The following is a 20587-nucleotide window of genomic DNA, read 5'->3' on the forward strand; positions in this document are numbered from 1 at the left end:
TGGAAAATTCTCACCAAAATGCTTTTGTACGCTTGTAAACAATATAATGAGCTGTCACTGGAATAATTCTGACAGCTGTCGAACGAGTGGCTTAGAAATGACAGTAGTCTGAAGTTGGTTGCAGTTTTTTCATCTCACCCTGTAGTATTCAATGTGCTTTAAAATCTACACTACACAATATTTTTTTTAAAAAACTTGAGGCATGTGCGAAAATTAGAGCATCGGTCATTTCCTTTTGATACACCCCCATCGGAAGTCTTATATTTTTGAGTTCCCGCTGTAGTCCACATTTGGAGATAGAGGGTATCCATGTTGATCAAAATTATGAAAATACCCTAGGTCTCATTCGACCAAATCCGTTAAAGAATATTTGGAGTAAATCTAGCGGCATCTCGAAGGAAGTGTTCAATTCACAGAAAATAATTTACCTTTTGGACAATTTGGTGAGAAAATGGACATTATTGGTCCAATCATTATAGCACCTTTCTCACAAAGGGCTAACATTTAGAATAAGCACATCGTTTATATACTGTGAAAGAGGAGTCAGATTCTCTTCAACATTCGCACATGCCAATATTTCTACCAATTCTGGACCTGGTATGAAGATGGCATGGATTTGACTACTCCTCTGGTACATTCTCCACAAAGGGTCAAAAATGTGTCACAGACTGCCGCAAAACGTCTGAAATTTCTCACTTTTTTGTTACAATACCCATTAAATAAAATATTGTGTTTTCCGTTGTTGCAAAATCGTCAGGCAAAATCCCATTATTGTTGTTTTTATAAAAACAACGTTTGTTTATGAGTGAAGAACGATGGTAATGTTTTCCTTTAATTCTCCGCACAACTCCTTGGCTCCCCTTAATAGTTTTAACTTTCTTCAAACAACCCCATCTAAATACAACTTCCTTTCGCTTCATACACAATCCATCGCCATTAGTCTCTCGCTCTCTCACTCCCACATCTATTGTTTAAACATTAAATGAATATTCCGGCAGTAATCTTTAAGAACATAAGCCATTTAGTTGAACTTGTAGCTGAACGCTGTTTGTAGCTGGCAGCCGTTGAAGAAAAACGAATTTAATTAATCTCTTTCTCATATTAACTGACAGCAATAAAATACACTGGCCCATTATGCTTAAGATGAACGGACGAATTAACTTCTGTGTGCCCTGTAATTAGTCTTCTTACTTCGTCTTCAGCGGCTGGGAGTTGTTGCAAAGAGGAGCGTTGAATATTTTTTACTGTTGCTTTCTCCTTGTGTTTTGTTATTTTGTTTTTTTTTCCTGTTTCTGTTTTTGTTGTTATTGTTCTTGTGCAAAAGGAAACTCATCTAATTCTCACGTTTTTAATTATGTGCCATTTTAACATTTTCCATGTTGTGTTTTTTTTCTCTTGTCCATTTTGTTTTCTTTTTCTCTTTCTCCACATTTTTTCTATGTTTCGCCGTTGTCGTTGCATCGTTACTGGATGAATGTTTTGCCATCTCTTCCGTTGTGGGTACGTGTGATTGTAATCTCTCTTGCTCCCTCCAGAGCATTAACCATAAAACATCGTCGCACTCTATGTGGCCCCCTGGCCGAGGGCTATGAGTCCCGCACATTACCGGGCGAATACAAAGAAGACCATGACAATCGCCGCAATCAGCAGGTGTATAGCGCTTCACCCGTTAAAACAGTGGACAAAGGAAATGAATCAGGTGAGTCGCGTCGAGTCGAGTCAAGTTGAGAGTTGAGTTGATACGACAAAGAGTAATGATGTAAAAATGTAACGCCAAACAAAAACAAAAAAAAAGAACAAATACGATGATATAAAGAAGTAGATTAAAGTTCGGACTAAAAATGTAACACAATTCTACTACAGTGACTGAAGTTTATGAAGGGTCAAAATGGGAATTGTAGCAGTTAATTGAATTTTTCTGCCCTTTAGGTGGACTAAATGTTAAGCGGAATTAAAGGAAAGTATCGTAAATTTGATATGGAGAAAAATAGTTTTGCTTTGATAATTGAGTAGAGTTTTGTGCAATTCACTTTTGAGTATTTGAGAATTTTGGGAGGAGTTTAAGGTTTAATTTATTTTCATTTTCTCAATAACCAATTCAATTAAGAGCAATGTAGTTAAAAACTGGTCATCTCATTGACACTTTTCTATATTGGATATCAATACCATAATATCTGGACTTAAAAAAAGTTTAAAAGGATATACATCAAAACGGAACGCTGATGGGCAAAAAACAAATGTCTATTTATCTGCTTCGGAAAAGAAAGGAACAAACCTCGAAAAGTCGAATGGGAGAGGTAAACAATTTTTAGGAGAAAATACAAAGTAATATGCCGAAAAAGTAAATGAAAAATACTTTCAATCGCATAGAATCAACGAAATCTGGCTCTGGGTTGCTGGGAAGTATCCTTGCCTCTTTGATGCAGCTGTCAAAGTTCTTCTTCCTTTAACAACCTCTTTGGTTGTTTACTTCACTGCGACTTAAACTACCAATAATGAAACTGATGCTAGGCCTACAATGACAAAAACTAAAAACCAAATACATACTTCCCATTGAAGTAAACTGTGCGTGGGCTATTTAAGTATCACTGATATTTAAGACTGGAATTTCAAGTATTTTCGTCACATTTTTCTAAAGAAAATAAAATTATTAAAATTTTGTTTGATTGGTCGGCATCTAGTGGACTTTGGGAACCAATGGTCTGAACCGTAATGCCAATTCTGTTCAAAAAAGTAACGTGCTGCAGTATATCAAGTTTATATAGTCTTTTGAACCTCTAAGAGGCTCACTATGCATGATATACGAGCCTCTTCTTTATTCTATATTCAATATTTTTTTAAATCCTCCACAGTAGTATGGAGGGTATATTAAATTTGTCATTCCGTTTGTAACATCTCGAAATATATATACCCCACCAAGTATATATATTCTTGATCAGCATAAAATTCTATATCGATTTAGCGATGTCCGTCCGTCTGTGGAATTGACTCTACCCTCCGAACAAAATGAAGTAGGTTGATTACTCCCATGTATATTATGTCTGCAGGACTTTTGGTATTGAAAATAGGCTACGTTTTGGTATAGCCCCCATATAATTGTACCTCCCTATTTTCGGTATTTTGGCGATTAAAGCGGCATTACTCACCGGAATTGTTTCAAATTTGGTATTTAAAGTTCGTAAAGGATACTACAGCCTATGGCAGAAAATTGTTTGTTCATATCCACGTCTTTGTATAGCCCCCATATAACGGTACCTCCCGATATTTGGTATTTTGATGAATTTAGCGATATTTGTCACCGAAATCATTTCAAATTGGGATTTTAAATTCGTAATGGATACTAAAGCCTAAGACAGTAAATAGTCTGTGCGGGTCCACGTCTTCGTATAGACCCTGTTAACGGTACCTCCCGACATTCGGTATTTTGATTATTTTAGCGACATTATACAACGGAATTGTTTCAAATTTGGTATTTGAAGTTCGTAATGGATACTACAGCCTAAGGCAGAAAATTGTCTGTGCAGATCAACTTTTAGTACAGCCACCATATAACGGCACCTTCCGATATTCGGTATTTTGATGATTTTAGCTACATTGTTTACCGATTTTTTTCAAGTTTCGCATATGACAAAAGTTGCTTATGCAGGTCCACGTCGTCGTATAGACCCTAATATAACGGCTAAATTCAGCATTTTTATGATTTTAATAGAATTTTTAAATTTATATTATTAAATATAAATAAACACCTAATTCCTGCTAACGGCCTATTTTATGGGATTAACATGGGGGTAAATTATTTTGTCATCAGTTGTAATACCTTAATCCGGAATCCTGAGAGTGAAATTCTACACATAATTATGTCATCTGCCTGCCGTCAAGGGACAGAGGTTATGACATTATTTAAGATATATGTTTGAAACTTTCCATTGCTTTGCGAATAAGAATATACATAATAATCTCATTCGGTTTATATGTTCTCGTTTAGGCACAACTTCAGTGTAACGGTATCTGCAGATTTTAAGTGTCTTGATGCTTTGAGAAACATTTTCCAGTTAAATTAGTATTTTAGTGTTTCAGGTTTTTAGAGGATATAAAACACCATTTGGTATTTCCTTCATACACGGTAAATCTTGATATCCAGAGCATTACTAATCCCAATAATTTGATTTTCTTCGCTTTTTATACCCTACATCACATAGTGGTAAATTGAAGACATAATACCTTTGTGAATTTGTTTGTAACATGGGGAAGAAAGCGAGATAGACCCATAGTTCCTTTTGATGATCTGCATAGAATCACATTCTGAGTCGATTTATGAATGTCCGTCCGTCTGTTCATGTATGAAATTTTGCACAAATCATTTGTTTGGCGCAAGGACGAACCCCTTTTCAAATTGTAGATAATCGGTCAAAATTTAGATATAGCTTCGTACGATTTGCCTTTTTTCTGCACCAAACGTGCAATATCAGCCTAAATAGTATGGAATTTTGCACATACGATAAAATTAGGCCTGAAAATAAGTATGCTAAATTTGATCGAAATCGGTTCAGATATAGCAGTAGCTCCCATATACATTATTCATCCGATTTATTATACTTGTTCCCAACAGCCGTAATATGCACTCTGTAACAACGATATTCAAGGAAATATATCAAATACAACTCAGAAATACCTTTGCAAAATTTTATCGAGATCGGTTCAGATTTTGATATAGAGCCCATATATATCTTTATCCGATTTCAAGTTAATTGAGCACCAAATAGGTATTACAAGACGGAATCGAAGTATACAAATTCTTCGGCATGTTCAGTCCGTTGGACTTTAAAGCTCTCCAAAATATGCAAAGAGCTGTAGGTTATCATAAAGTCAGCCCCGCCCGACTTTAAGACATTATATACTGGTTTCAAATGTATTCAAACACAAAACCAAATATATTAAAAATACCAGATAACCAAAACCATACCAGTTCTCGAGTTATACGCTTGGTGATTAACAAAGCCTCCTTATACATATATATAGGTAAGTCCTAAAGGCCAAGTGTAGGCGAATACCAAATTTCAGAATATCACTATTAGGTACAAATTATGAACTTTCAATGCCAAACAATTCCACTGCAAAAAGAACTTACTGCTTTTTTACTTGTTTTTTTTTGTTAATGGAAACAAAATTCTTGAATATTTTACTCAGGTTCGTGCTTTAAAAAATATGCGTAATCACATGATAGGGTTATTTAAACCGGATTGGTCTCAAAATAATCGATTTTAAGGTCCTGATGTTTTGTACAACCCTCAAAAAAAATCGAAAAATTACGCATTTAAGAAGTCCATAAAATTTATATAGTTCTGAAACAAATTTCAAGGAAATAGCAGAGTTTTTACTTAACTAGAGTGAAGCCATTGAGAATTACGATTCAGCTATGTGATCAGGCTCAATCGTCTTAAAAAGCTTTTATCCACCTCTGAACTTTGTTTTTTCATTTTTGTTAGTCCTCCAGCTATCCACATAACATAAAATTGATTATTTACTTGTATTTTTCAAGTTTACAGGGTTGCCCATATTCGACGGACCCATGTTTTGTTATGCGACTTGTGTGCGGTGGAGCGGCGTCTTGTTGAAACCAGGACTGCCTCGTACGCTTTCAACGAATAATTGGCATCACAAAATTGGTCATCATGTCGCGATAACGCTCCTGATTGATGGTTACAGCATGGCCATTTTCATTTTGGAAGAAAAACGGCCCAATGACCGCACCAAACTGTGACTTTTCCGTCATGAAGAGGCAATTCTTGAATCTCCTGAGGATTTTCAGTGGCGTAAAAAAAAAAAATATTTACGGTCCCTTAGAAGGCGCACTTCTCACATTTTTTAATGTTTTAAAATCGCGTTGAGTTTTCACAATTGACGTCTTCTGTTGAATGTAAATTTCAACTATTTCAGAGCGCTCGCGTGGCGTGTATTGGTTCATGGTAAAAATCTGCTTGGACTGACGCTTCAAACGCGGTATGTCATGTGACATCTCTGTCAAAAGTTATGGCGTTGCCAGATGGGTCCGTCGAATATGGGCAACCCTGTATAGTATATAGGATCTACATTGATTTTTCCCGGAGTATATGTTGTAAATTGTGACAGATATAATTACATTTTAAGTGACGCAGTAAAGCCTATTCAACTCCAGCACAAATACTAATGTCTATTCTTTATTAAAATTGAAACAACATATATTTTGGGTAATTTTATTCTCCACTTCCTCAACCACTCTAAAAATATTTCGCTCAACAATGGCTTCGCTCCATCTAATACATCCATTTATTGCAATGAAAACCCCATCAATATCCTTCAAAGCATTAATACTTTTTAATAAACTTCAATCACTGTACGAGAAAAATTGCGAAGAAAATCACATGAACACATACACACACATATATATAAACTAGGGGAGAGGGGGAAAATCTTGACATATAAACGATATATAACCACATTCAATTCGAATAATAAACTGCAACTCTTTTTGTGGCTCGGAACAAAGGGGAGCTAAAAGAGAAAAACATTGGACGTGATAGACTAACTGATCACGTAGTAGTTACTAAATCTTTTATAACTCCCTCTTCTCTTCCCACCCTTCTTCTCTTCCCTTTCACATGCTATGATTTCGGTTTTTAATGGGACTTTTTGTGATTCGTTTGTGGAAAATTTCTTTTGCTCCATGGCTGTGGCTGTGGCTGTGCTGATGATGTCTGTTGTCCTGTTGCCATGTTTATTATAATGCTGTACGTTTGCTGCGTGCCTCAACATGCTCAATCTTATTTTTATGTGGTGTCGGTCAAACTCGAACTCAAACACGATGGATGTGATACAACGAACAAAAAAAATGTGCGCAATAGAAATGTATGAGATCTCACCATATGCCACATTTAGTGTGAACGGCGGTAGGACGGGAGCTCCCGCCAAAACTCCAACCCGTGGGGTGGCCGCTTCACCCATGGACTATACCATGCAATTCAAAACATTTGGTCATCCTGAAGGCGAAAATCTAAATGCTACTGCATATCCATTGTTGCCCTCAGCCGGATTTGGACACGTTAAATCCAAATCATCGTGGCACAAACAACGCTACTACAATACCGATGGTAAGTGCAAAGAAGAATTCCACCAATTAGATGGATTGGCTAGGAAATCAAAGAAAATAAAAATGGACTACTTAACCTGATAATGGTGGTGTACTGCAACTTTTTTCGTTCAATTTTATGTAGATGAATCAACACTGAGCAAGTCAATGACCATGGCTATTGGTTCACAGACGAAGAAGTCGTCCCGCGGAGATGGTGGGGGTCGCAGCAGTGGAGGTGGTGGCAATAAAAGCAACAGTAGTAGTAGTGGCATTGGTGGAGGCGGTGGCAGTAGTGGCGGTGGAGGAGGCGGTGGAAGTGGTGCTGGTGGTCTCACCAATGGCAGTGGCCATTGTGAGTCCGAATCAGACACCAGCATTAGTCCAAGTACTGAATTTTCCAATATGCCTACTTATAGAGTTCCTTGTAAGTCACGCAACAGTGATGGTCGTAGTGGAGTAGGTGTGTAAATGCGGCACAAACACAACACCCACACAACACTGCCACACAAATTGACAAAACAAACGAGGGGGCACAGGGGTTTCCATCATTGTTTAATTAATAAAATTTTAATAACAATATTTTCCCAGCCACTGTGCCCTCCCACCAAATCCTGAAAATGCTTTCACTAATTAAACATTTTCAATTTCATTGTCTCCTTTTTTTCTGACAGATATGTTCCGACCTGACTCTTCAACCGAATCCAATAACGATCAATCATCGCCCATTGACAGGCGCATGAATGCCCAACGATATGGCAAGGATAATAGTGCCATGCCGGGTGATAAGAGAGGAGGTGGTGCCAATGGCCATCGCAGCCGTAAACACCAACAAATAAATGCCAAGGATTCACTGGATAGACGCCTATGTCCTGGTAGTAACAACAGGTAGTTCAGGTACCTAAACCCCAAACTCCAAACAAAATTATGAAAGAATAAATGTCCAATTATTGAGTGAATAGCGAATATTGGTGATAACTTGTCAAAAACAAAATTCAAGTGATTGTACAAATAAGAAAAAAAAAGAGAATATTAAGGATGTTTGGGTTACTTCAAAATTTTGTAAATATTATTGCATGTGCATGCTGAATGTAACTTATATTAACACTTATCTGGTACAACCGATTTCTTCAGGATACAAAGCAAAATTCAGGCACTGTAAAAATAAAAACGAAGCAGGATAGAAAAGTCCTTAAACGAAACAAATACAAACAATATATATGCAATTTGATTATTTAAATTATATTGAATAACAAATACACTGTGCCACAAAACTCAGAAATTTTAAATAATCGATCTAGATATTCAACTGTAATCGGTATATTTCAAATGCAAAGAGCTTTGGGTGGACATTTTTTGAAAGTGCTGATGCAAACTACAAAACCCCATATGCACTTCTTTATATTTGAATCAGCCTTAGCTCAGTTGGGGACATATACAAAATCGGTTGATATTCTTCCTTTAAGCATTGTTAATCTCACAACATATCTGCTATCATCAGGTCTTTCAAACTTGTTTAACACGTCATATAATCAAGAATCTCCGATCTCTTCCATCTCTCTAGCAGATTTTGTGTTAATAAAAATATTGAGATGTACCAAGTCTGAATGGAAGTCCCCCCCTTCCACACTTTTGGACAAATGTCGGGTTAAGATTCAGTGAAATCCTTAAATTTTAGGTATATAGTATCTGCAGCAATATTGCCGATAAAAACATGAGGATTACATTTGTAAAAATATTTAACAGTCAATAGAGTCACTAAATGGAATTGTTGGTCCCTTTTTCAAAACCTGGTTAAACACTCCCTTTAAAATAGATCGTAGCTAGTTAAAATTCTACCAAATTAATTGTCATAAAATTCTATTCTATAAAAATATTCTTCACTAAATATTTGATTCCCTTTACACTTCATTGTTTTGGGGAAATTGTTAAGGGGCGAATTATTCTAGATAAAATGTATTTATTTATTTTATTTGCCTCTGAACAAATAAATTCTTGAAAAAATTATTCTTTATAAATCCATGTTTATAGCTCAGATAATCCTTGAAAAAATCTTCTTTAAAATCCACGTTTATAGCTCAGATCGTCCTAAAAAAATTTTTTTAAAAATCCATGTTTATAGCTCAGATAATCCTTGAAAAGATCTTCTTTAAAATCCACGTTTATAGCTCAGATCGTCCTAAAAAAAATTCTTTAAAAATCCACATTTATATCTCAGATGGTCCTTCAAAAAATATTCTTTAATAATCCACATCTATATCTTAGATGGTCCTTAAAATTATATTCTTTAAAAATCCACGTTTTTGATCAGATGGTCCTTGAAAAAAGTATTCTTTAAAAATCCACGTTTATAGCTCAGAGGGTCCTTAAAAAAATATTCTTTAAAAATCCACATTTATAGTTCAGAAGGTCCTTAAAGAAGTATTCTTTAAAAATCCACGTTTATAGCTCAGAGGGTCCTTAAAAAAATATTCTTTAAAAATCCACATTTATAGTTCAGAAGGTCCTTAAAAAAATATTTTTTGAAAATCCACGTTTATAACTCAGATGGTGCTTTGAAAAATATTCTTTAAAAATCCGCGTTTATAGCTCAGATGGCCCTTGAAAAAACATTCTTTAAAAATCCACGTTTATAGCTCAGATGGTCCTTGAAAAAACATTCTTTAAAAAACCACGTTTATAGCTCAGATGGTCCTTGAAAAAATATTCTTTACAAATCCACGTTTATAGCACAGATGGTCCTTGAAAAAGTATTCTTTAAAAATCCACGTTTGTAGCTCAGATGGTCCTTAAAAAAAGTATTCTTTAAAAATCCACTTTTATACCTCAGATGGTCCTTGAAAGAAGTATTCTTTAAAAATCCACGTTTATAGCTCAGATGGTCCTTGAAAAAGTATTCCTTAAAAATCCACGTTTATAGCTCAGATGGTCCTTGAAAAAAATATTCTTTAAAAACCCACGTTTGTTGCTCAATTGGTCCTGAAAAAATATTATATAAAAAATCCACGTTTATAGCTCAGATGGTCCTGAAAAAAAATTATATAAAAAATCCACGTTTATAGCTCAGATGGTCCTTGAAAAACGTATTCTTTAAAAATCCACTTTTATAGCTCAGATGGTCCTTGAAAAAAATATTCTTTAAAAATCCACGTTTATAGCTCAGATGGTCCTTGAAAAAATGTTCATTAAAAATCCACGTTTATACCTCAAATGGCCCTTGAAAAAAGTATTCTTTAAGAATCCACGTTTATAGCTCAGATGGTCCTTAAAAAAATATTCTTTGAAAATCCGCGTTTATAGCTCAGATGGCCCTTGAAAAAACATTCTTTAAAAATCTACGTTTATAACTCAGATGGCCCTTAAAAAAGGTATTCTTTAAGAATCCAATCCATGTCCCAATCCATTTTGGAAGATTTCGCTTTTGAAATTATGTTACGGAGCACTGTCTTGATATTACCCTTAGCATTTTGACCACATTTGCCCAATATTTACGCACTCCGTCGTGCTCTTAGTTGTTGTGGTCCATTTACAGCTAAATATAATCCAATGTTCATCCAAAAAATTTTAGACTTCTTCGCTGTCCTTAACTCTCTTCTCAGGCAAAATTCCGTTTCAATTGGTTTCAATTTTGTAATCAGGCAATTTTTTCTGCTTTTGTTTCATTTGAACCCCTAAATATTTTGCGATCATCTCCAAATTGCAAGAGGCCCCTCTGTATCTCCAAATTTCCACATGACTTGCTTGTCTACGATATTTGGCGATATTCGTCAACGAAATCGGCATAAAAATGCCAGAAGTTCGTCTTCTGTGTATTTTGTATTTCGCCTGCGAGATTTCGTGTCGTCTGATTTCTATTTGTGATCCAACGGATTGCTATCCGAAGATTTTGGTGATCATTGTGCGCTGGAAATGAAGCGAGGAACCCCATTTTGTAACCATTCTCGGCTTTAATACACTCTCCAGAATATTTTCGCGATTATATTCGGCATTTATTCGTTTAATACGAGCGGAGAGTGACCATCGGCTGTTATGGCGGCCACATCATCACCAGGCCGGCGCTTGAGTTCTGGTGGCCAACCGAAGGTGCACATTTTCAGCTGATCTCTTTGGCAAGTAAACACGTTCATTTTGTTTGTTTACAAACTGCTGGACAACGAATGGTTTCTCATCGGAGAAAACTAATTTCGGCGGTTCCCCACTTTCAGCCAAGCAACTCTTTAGCTCTTTTGAGTCAATTTTCTCTATGTTGCGGTGTTAGTTCTTGCACTTTTTGGAATTTCAATGGCTTTAACCCGAGTTAATTTTTCAATACTTGCCGAATAGAATATTGGGATATGTTCAGCTCATGAGCCATTTTTTGGCCACAGCGACGCTGGTTTCGATCAAGTCGCTATTTTACTTTTCCACCATTTACTGCTGTTGCTGTTTTCTTCCGTCTACTTCCTTGGCGTCGGGCTCGCAACGATTATCACGGTAACGAGCAATGGTACGAGACACAAAAGATTTATTAACATTTAAATGCTGGATTGCTCTAACGATAGCCACTTGTGGTTCTCCAGCCAAATATAAAGAAATCACACTATCACGCATGAATTCCATCACGAATAACTATTTTTTTTTTTTTTTTTTTTTGGAAAATTATCACCGAAGTGCTTTTGTACGTTTGTAAACAATAGATTGAGCTGTCACTATAATACTTTTAACAGTTGTGGTACGAGAGGCTTAGAAATGTCAGCTGTCTGAACTTGGTTGCAGTTTCTTCATCTCGCCCTGTACACCTTCGTAATCAGCATAAAATTACAAGTCGAATTAACGACGTGTGTCTGTCAGTCCGTCTGTCTGACTGTCTGTCTGTCTGTCGGAATCACGATACAGCCCACATTATTTGACGTAGAGCTTCAAACTTTAGCACAATAATTTGTATTGTGTCTAGGATGGTTGTTATTGAAAATGAGATATATCCACGTTTTGGTATAGCCGCCATATAACGGTACCTCCCGATATTCGATATTGTAATGATTTTTGCCAAAATTTTTGTCGAAATGGGTTCTAGCTCCGGTGGCGGAACATTTTATGTATAGGTCCACGTTTTTGTATAGCCCCCATATAACGATACTTGCCGATATTCTTTATTTTGATGATTTTTGCCACAGTTTTCCAAGGATCTGTTCAAAAATATGTATTTGTAGTTCAAAATGGGTTCCAGCTCCTGTGGCGGAAAATAGTATGAATAGGTCTACGTTTTCGTGTAGCCCCGACATAATGGTATCTCCGGATATTCAGTAATTTGAAGATTTTTGCCACATTTTTTTAACGAATTTGTCTAAAAATTGGTATTTGTAATTTATGATGGGTTTTAGCTCTGGCTGCAGAACATTGAATACTTACCTTCACGTTTTCTACATATAACTATACGCACTGATATTCGGTATTTTAATAATCCTAGTCACATTTACCCACGCAATTGTTACAAATTTGGTATTTAAGAAGATTTGGTAGATGACAATCCTTGAAGTATAAAATTGTCTATAGAGGTTTCCGGTTCCGGTAAGTTTCACAGTGTTATCCAAACGGTTATACTGGTATTTGTAGTGGGACAAGTTTCAATTCAGATACTTTTATATACAAATGTTTTCTTTACCCAAAGGTTGAGAGTATTAATAGATCGGTCCGGACGAACTTTTTGCTTTTTTATACCCTCCACCATACATCTCTCTTTTGTCTGCAGGCAGGTCAAGTTCCAAGATGGTCTGTATCGGTTCACGATATCGTATAGCCCCCATATAATGGTACCCCCGCATATACTCGGTATTTTGATGATTTTACCCATATTTTTCATCGGAATTGTCTGAAAATCCATGTGGGTACTTTATACCTCGGAAGAGAATTATCCATATAGGTAGACGATATCGTATAGCCCCCATATAACGATACCCCCCGATATTCGGTATCTTGATGATTTTAGCCACATTTACTAATGGAATAGACTGAAAATCCACACACGGAGTTCCTTGTGAGTACTTTATCGCTTGAAAGAGAATTATCTATATAGGTTCACGATATCGAACAGATCCCGTATAACGGTACCCCCGATATTAGGTATTTTGATGATTTTAGCCACATGTATCAATTGAATTGTCTAAAATTCTACACAAGGAGTATATCACCCCCTGAAAGAGAATTGTCTATATAGGTCTACGATATCGTATAGCCCCCATATAATTGTACCCCCGATATTCTGTATTTTGATGATTTTACCCACATTTTTCATCGGAATTGTCTGAAAAGTTCCTTGGGAGTACTTTACCCCCAGACATAGATTTGTCTATATAGGTCCACTATATCGTATTTTCCCCCTATATATCGGCACCTTCCGGTATTAAGTGTTTTAAAGATTTTAACAGAATTTTCAATGGATTTTATTTTTTTTTGAAAATTTTCTAATTCGTTCCAAATGGTGGACGGTATTCAAAGTTCGCCCCGTCCGAACTTATTGCTTTTTTACTTGTTTTTTTTAACAGAACATAAAGGACAATATTGATAAATATACACAAAATTTCATGTACACGCACACTTTATGTCAAAGCAACCCATCTTCAAAGAGAACTATAAAGTACTCCATATTTATATTCTTTCGCAATATATTTATACTTATCCAAATTTCTGTAAATACAGTCTTATTTAATTATCGATTGTTTCGTTCTTCCTCTTCTTTTTCACGTATTTACAGTTTAGACAGTGAGCTTAACAATTCGGAAACATCGGCCTCCATTGCAGCGACCATTGCCGCAATGACGGGGGCGAATAACATGGGTTTTCGACCACCTTCCGGTTTTATCGATTCACGTGAATTCAGCGAAGCCGAATGTGATCACGAACAAAGGGCCTTAGACCTGGAGGTGCAACGTGTCATGGAGAACAAGGATGGGCAATTGAGCAAAGTGGACCGGGAGGAATTAACCTCACTGTTGGCAAGATATCACGAGAAGAAGGAACAGGAGCGTCAGGAGTTTACAATACATGTCTAGGATACGGCAAAGGAGGCGGCTCCTAAAAAATAACGATACGTTTAACAGACGACAAAAGTTTCAAGGGCAACTTGAAACTGCGTGAAAATCAAAATGTTACATACATACAAGTACATATATAGGTTATATATTTGTATGGTAAGAACAGAACCACATTAAGATGTTTTAATGCAAAATGAAAACCTACTAAATGTATACTTTTCACAGTTTATATGTATATGTTATTGTAAGTTATATAGAATAGTAATGATATGGACAAAAAAAAAAAAACTATGTAGCCAACTAATCTCAACCAAAAAGACTTAAGCAAAAGTTGTTCTCAAAATTTAGTTTTTTTGAACTATATTTGTTTTTTCTACTATCTAAGGGGAATTTTTGATATATCATTTTAAATTTTGTATATATTGTTTTCGAAATATAAGAAGCAAAAAAAAATACTAACAGTACTCAAAATTGTTTTATGATGCAATACTAATGTTTATAACATCCAACAAGTTTTGATATTCTTTCAGGAGGATAGAATGTGTTTATATTGATTAAAATTTTGCATTTTTATGGGGTAATTAATTATACCATATATAGTCAAATTAAATGTATTTTACTGAGGCTCAAAGGAGGATGTGAATTTTCACTATGCTATCAATTTCAAATCTATTGTAGATTCTTAAATCTCATTTTCGATATGTACAGAAATACTTTGTTTTAAGGGGTTTAAAAGCCAGCACCTTTTGGAATTAGTCTTAACCTTTTTGCTGCTACTAACGCAGCTAAAATAGCACATTATCAGCTATTTAGCTCATCGCATAGCTATTTAGCTCGTTTTTGAAATGCGAGCTATTTTTGTTTAGCCCTAACCGACAATAAAACTAAAAATTCAGCACACAAAATAAGCTATAGCTCGGATTTCGGCTGCTGCTATTTTCATTTTAGCCGAATGATCAGTCGAAACATATTTTTATAATTGTGTGTTGTCAACGTACAAATTAATAAAACGCGTATATATGTTTTCGAGCTAATCTAAGTTTATTTTTGGATTATAACTTACCAATATTTTTTCTTAATGTATTGTATAATATCTCACAAAAATGAAATAAATTCAAATGTATAGGATACAATAACATTTGCACATTGTCTCCATATGAAAATACCAAATGTATAAAAATGCAATTTTTATCGCATTTCATACGATGTGAAAATTATATAAACACCGCTGAACCCAAAAATTAATATTTATTTTTCTTGGCTAAGAACCGAGCTACGCAGCATCAGTAATGTTGCTTTTTTGGTGCTGAGCTATTTTGATTATTAGGCTAATTTTATTTTAGCTTCCGCCGCCCACTGCTATTGCCTATACTGACGATTTCAAATAGCATTAGCTCTGTCGGCTACATTGTAATGTGTTGCTATTCATTTTTTAAAGATTTTTTAGCAGGCAAGTCTGAAAATTTTCGGTGCTATTGCTAATTTGGCGTTAGCATTATAAATCCTGGTTTTTAATTCAAAATTTGATGATGCCTTGATCATTGATATTCTTTAAAACCTTTTATCTCTGACTCCAAATGGAATTTTGGGGTCGTCATCATCAGAATGCCCTGTGTTTGGCCTTCGTGTAAAGTCACTGGTGGAAATGCATTATCATCGATCTGACTTACATTACCCATCGGTTTTGTTGACCGGTGTATTTTATCTTCACACTAGATCTAATGTTGGTAGAAATATTGGAGGAAACCGAAATATTTCATATCAATGCTATATATATATATTTTTATACCCTACAACACTATGTGTTGGGGGTATTATAAGTTTGATTGGGCCAAAAATTATGTAACACCTCGAAATATTGGTTTCCCACATATGAAAATATATATGGATCTTCCTATCTCGCCGAGATGAGTCGATCTAGCTATATATGTCCGTCCGTCCGTCTGTCCATGTTAATTTGTAATCAAGCTACAGGTCGCAATTATGAACCGATCCTCACGAAATTGAAAATGGAGGTGGGGTTATGGTCAGAATAGAACACTGTTGTTTTTGGAGATGTTCGCACAATATTTAGGGGTTAAAATGGACCAAAAACAGAAAAAAATCCTGATTTTGCAGTTGCTCTATAGGCCACAATTATGAACCAATCGACCAATGAACCAAATTTACATGGAGTTAGAGTTTAGGAGTGGACAGAAACATACCAATTTTTGAGGCCATCGGACAATAATTAGCGGGTAAAATAGACCCTAACTTGTATGTAAGAAAATAGGAAAATGTGCACTAAACCGCGAATATTTTCAATCCCAGCCAAATCAAAAATACATTAAAAGATCGATTCTGATCGTAGGAGTGATGCTAATAGCCAAGTCATCGGATATATAACAAAATAGGTACAATATATATGTAAAAGAATTGATCTTATTTATTCTGCTTATAAATCAAGAACCGCTGGGCCGATTTCCACAATTCCCATCAATTCGGAATGGTCTCTTGTCATAAAACGATGAAATCTAAGAAAATCTCAGAAAAATATACCAATAAAAAAGTGAATATCTTTGGTCGATTTTTTTTTTCAATTTTTGTCATATTTTTTATCGCATGCGATTTTTTCAATTTGACTTATAATTTTGAACTCTAAATTTTCTAAAATTTTACACCCCCAAATACTACGTTTTGAGGGTATTATATTCATATCGCAATTATCGTCCGATCCACACGAAATTTTGCATGGGGATAGGGTCAGAATTAAAGTCTATTGTTCTTAAGATGTGCATTTAGAGGTGCAAATAGACTAAAAAAATTATTTCTCTCTAATTTTGTAGTCGCCCTCAGTCGAAAACTAATCGACACGGGATTTCGCATCAGAAGAGAGTTTAGCATTTTGGATGACCATTTTTTTGCTTTCAATTTTGTTTACTTCTTTAATTTCTTACTTCTTTAATTTAACAACCAACTTATAGTTAGACGTAGAAAAATGCATTTATAACTAAAGATTTTATCAACTGGTTGAAAAAAGTTTCGCAGGAAAGGAACTGGAAATCTACTTTTTTTCAGATGGGTCAAATCGGCATGTACCCTGATCGTTCAAAAAACTCATTTAACGGGTGGATTGATTCAAATTTGTTTTAAATATAATATTTATGTCAGACGTAGGTCAGGTTCGAAAATCGTGAATGCCAATATTTTGAGTAATCATGAGTCTTATAAAATAGCCAAAATAATAACCAAATTTTCCACAAACTTTTCTTATAAGATTTTTATCACAACTAGTTAGACTTAATATGAGAAATATCCACTCTTTTTGGTGACGCCACTAAGAGAGAGTTTTAATAAACAGTAGTCTCATATTTTGTTGATTGAAATCTTGGGACGTGCCGAGCTTGAAAGGAGTTGGATGCTCATTTCGCGTCTTATAAACTTCATGGTTATTCCAAAGTGTGACCCTTATTGGGGCAGCTACCAGAAAAAGTGATCTGATCGATTCCATCTTCATAACAGACCAAGAGTTGTCACAAATATTAGGTTAAGCGAAATTTCAAGACAAGTGGACTCTCATTTCACATTTTAAAACTATTGCGATTATTCAAAATATTGACACTTTGTGAGAGAGGTACCACAAGGAGTTGACCGGTATTGTTCATTTTCGCATCTGAAGGTGCACAGGCACAGATATTAGATTCTGCAAAGATTGAACAAAATCGGATGATCCCTTCTTGTTCTGGGGGGTGGTACCAGAAGGAGTTGACCGATATCGCTTATCCCCAAACTCGATCTAAGTTCGACAAATATATACATTGTACTAAGTTTGGACGAATTCGGAACACCTTTTGAGCCTTATCGTACGCACCAGTTAGACATACAAACGGATGGACGTCCGTAGATCGACTACAAATGCCCTGAAGCGGATTAGGTTCAAAGAGAACTATATTATTTCGATGAGGCACGTTTTAGTCATATCAAATGATATATACCGTCTGTAGCCATATGGCTGAGGTTATAATAAGTAATGCATTTGCAGTATTTCGATTTGATCAGCATCGAAAACTTTTGGATATATTAAATAATATATGTATCCAGTAGGAATATGGCTGAATGTAAAATACGTACCCCTATAGGTTGCAAGATAAACTATTAATTTTCTTAGGTGAGATATAGGAATGTGACTCATTATAAAATTGATATCTACTTGCCTCTATCAAATGTTCAAATGTGACATTTGTCTCAAAATACACCTCCATTCAAAATATGATATATTTCTGAATCCGAAATGAATCAAAAAATTGTTACATTTTTAGCACACAGTATTATCTTCCATATTCATATTACTTTACTGCCATGCGTAATTACATATGTATGAATGTGTTTTATGTACATTCTGAATGTGTATGTACACTGACACACAACTACACTTGCAAATAGGTTAATAAGCATTTATGTTATATAACAATGTTATGCATTTAAATTGTGTATTTATTTAGAAATTTTTGTAATTAGAAGATTAAAATTATATTTGTATTATATCTGGCATAGGATCTAAGCTAAGAGTAACACGTAAATAAATAAATAAATAAATAACAAGGTATACATATATATGTGTGTGTGTACACAAATACAAAACTCCCATACTGAGAGTCGAGCACTCATGTGTATGTAAATGAACATTATTAACAAAACTTCCCATAATTTATATTGAATTGTTAAGTAACCGATATAAATAAATAAACAAACAAAACTATAGAAAAATATTCCAAAAACTACAAAAACAACAACAAACAATATGTATATCACAAATAGGTCACCACCAACCACACTGCGCCAGTAATGAAAACAAAACTTAAACTGCAGCAAATTATATATAATTAAATCATAGAATACATAAATAGAAGTAAAAATATATACATATATTATGAAAAATAAAAATTTAAATAAATAAATAAAACAGAAAAGTGTATGGCAGAACAGAACAGAATACTTATCATCACCATCAAATTATTGTTCATTTTTTTCTGTTTGTTTTCGATCACATTAAAATAATTAAATTATCCAAGCATGAAGTGCATCAGACGAAGTATGAAATTAATTGAAAAATAAAACAGCAACGGCAAGTCATCGCATTTAGTTTGACATAAATTGAATTGTAATATAATCAAAATATTAACGATCAAATAAATCAATAAAATAACATTGTTCGGTGTTTTTCGCTCACTGAACTATTATTAAAAAAAAATTATAAATATTAAATAATTTTGTTTAATTGTCGTAATAGAGGTATCGAAGAGGTAAGGTTTATTAAAATTCTTAAAATTGTCGAAGGCTGGTTCCAACCACCATACATAGTATGGAGGGTATATTGAGTTCGTCATTCCGTTTGTAACTCATCGAAATAATAATTCTAAACCCAACAAAGTATATATATTCTTGATCAGCATAAAATTCTAAGACCTGTCCGTCCGTCTTTTGTAATTACTAAGCTAAAATTTTGCACAGATCTGTCTTGTGTCTGCAGGCAGGTCAAGTTCGAAGATGCGCTATATTGGTCCACGATATCGTATAGCACCCATATAACGATACCTCCCGATATTCGGTATTTTGATGATTTTAGCCACATTTTTCAATGGAATTGTCTCAAATTCTACACAAGTAGTTCTTTGTGAGTACTTAACCCCCTGAAAAATTGTCTATATTGATCCACGATATCGTATATCTCCCATATAAAGGTTCCCCCTGATATTCGGTATTTTGATGATATTAACCACATTTTTGATGGAATTGTCTGAAAATTCTCACAAAAGTACTTTATACCCTGGAAGATAATTGTCTATATAGGTACACGACATCATATATCACTCATATAACGTACTCTCTCGATATTCGGTATTTTGATAATTTTAGAAACATTTTTCAACGAAATTGTCTGAAAATCCTTACAAGGAGTTCTTAGTGAGAACTTTATACGCTAGAAGAGGACTACGTCTTTGTATATCCCCCATATAACGGATTTTATTTGAGCGGTATTTTCCAACGATTGTTTTTTAACTTTTTAAGTTTCTTCCAAATGATGGAGAGTATAAAAAATTCGGCACGGCCGAACTTAGCTTCTTTTTTACTTGTTTTGACATAAAATTGTGAACTGTCTCTCCGTCAGAGGTCACAATATCTAAAACTCACAACAGTTGTTTTTTCTAAGATATTCGATTGAAAGTAGGCTATATCTGTCCAATCTAAGTTTTTAAGTAATTTTTTCTTCTCATTAAAAAATACAAACGGTACATCTCGATTTGAAGGATGTTGTGGGTTTCACACTCCTTTCCAATCAAATTAGTGTCAATTTGTCAGACATAATCTCTTTCTGCGAAAGGGTTTTCATATAGGACCACAGTATAATATACCCCGCCTACCCCCTAACATTCGCTACTTTAAAATTTACATCCAGAATTTACAAAAAAGTAAGGAAGCAGTTACGTTCGGC

At 34.8% G+C, this 20587-nt stretch overlaps 1 protein-coding gene across 1 annotated transcript in view; it reads left to right on the plus strand.

Moving 5' to 3' along the window:
- Nucleotides 1-19211, plus strand: part of LOC101892598 (cell adhesion molecule Dscam2) — a 256452-nt gene extending 237241 nt beyond the window's left edge. The window contains exons 29-33 of the mRNA XM_059121268.1: nucleotides 1536-1699; nucleotides 6882-7127; nucleotides 7251-7568; nucleotides 7780-7993; nucleotides 13836-19211. Coding sequence (XP_058977251.1) covers nucleotides 1536-1699; nucleotides 6882-7127; nucleotides 7251-7568; nucleotides 7780-7993; nucleotides 13836-14133 — 1240 coding nt within the window. The 3' untranslated portion in view covers nucleotides 14134-19211. The remainder of the gene's footprint in view (nucleotides 1-1535; nucleotides 1700-6881; nucleotides 7128-7250; nucleotides 7569-7779; nucleotides 7994-13835) is intronic.
- Nucleotides 19212-20587: the final 1376 nt, after the last annotated feature.

The sequence above is a fragment of the Musca domestica genome, unplaced genomic scaffold, assembly GCF_030504385.1.
Source record: "Musca domestica strain aabys unplaced genomic scaffold, Musca_domestica.polishedcontigs.V.1.1 1, whole genome shotgun sequence".
NCBI lineage: Eukaryota > Metazoa > Arthropoda > Insecta > Diptera > Muscidae > Musca > Musca domestica.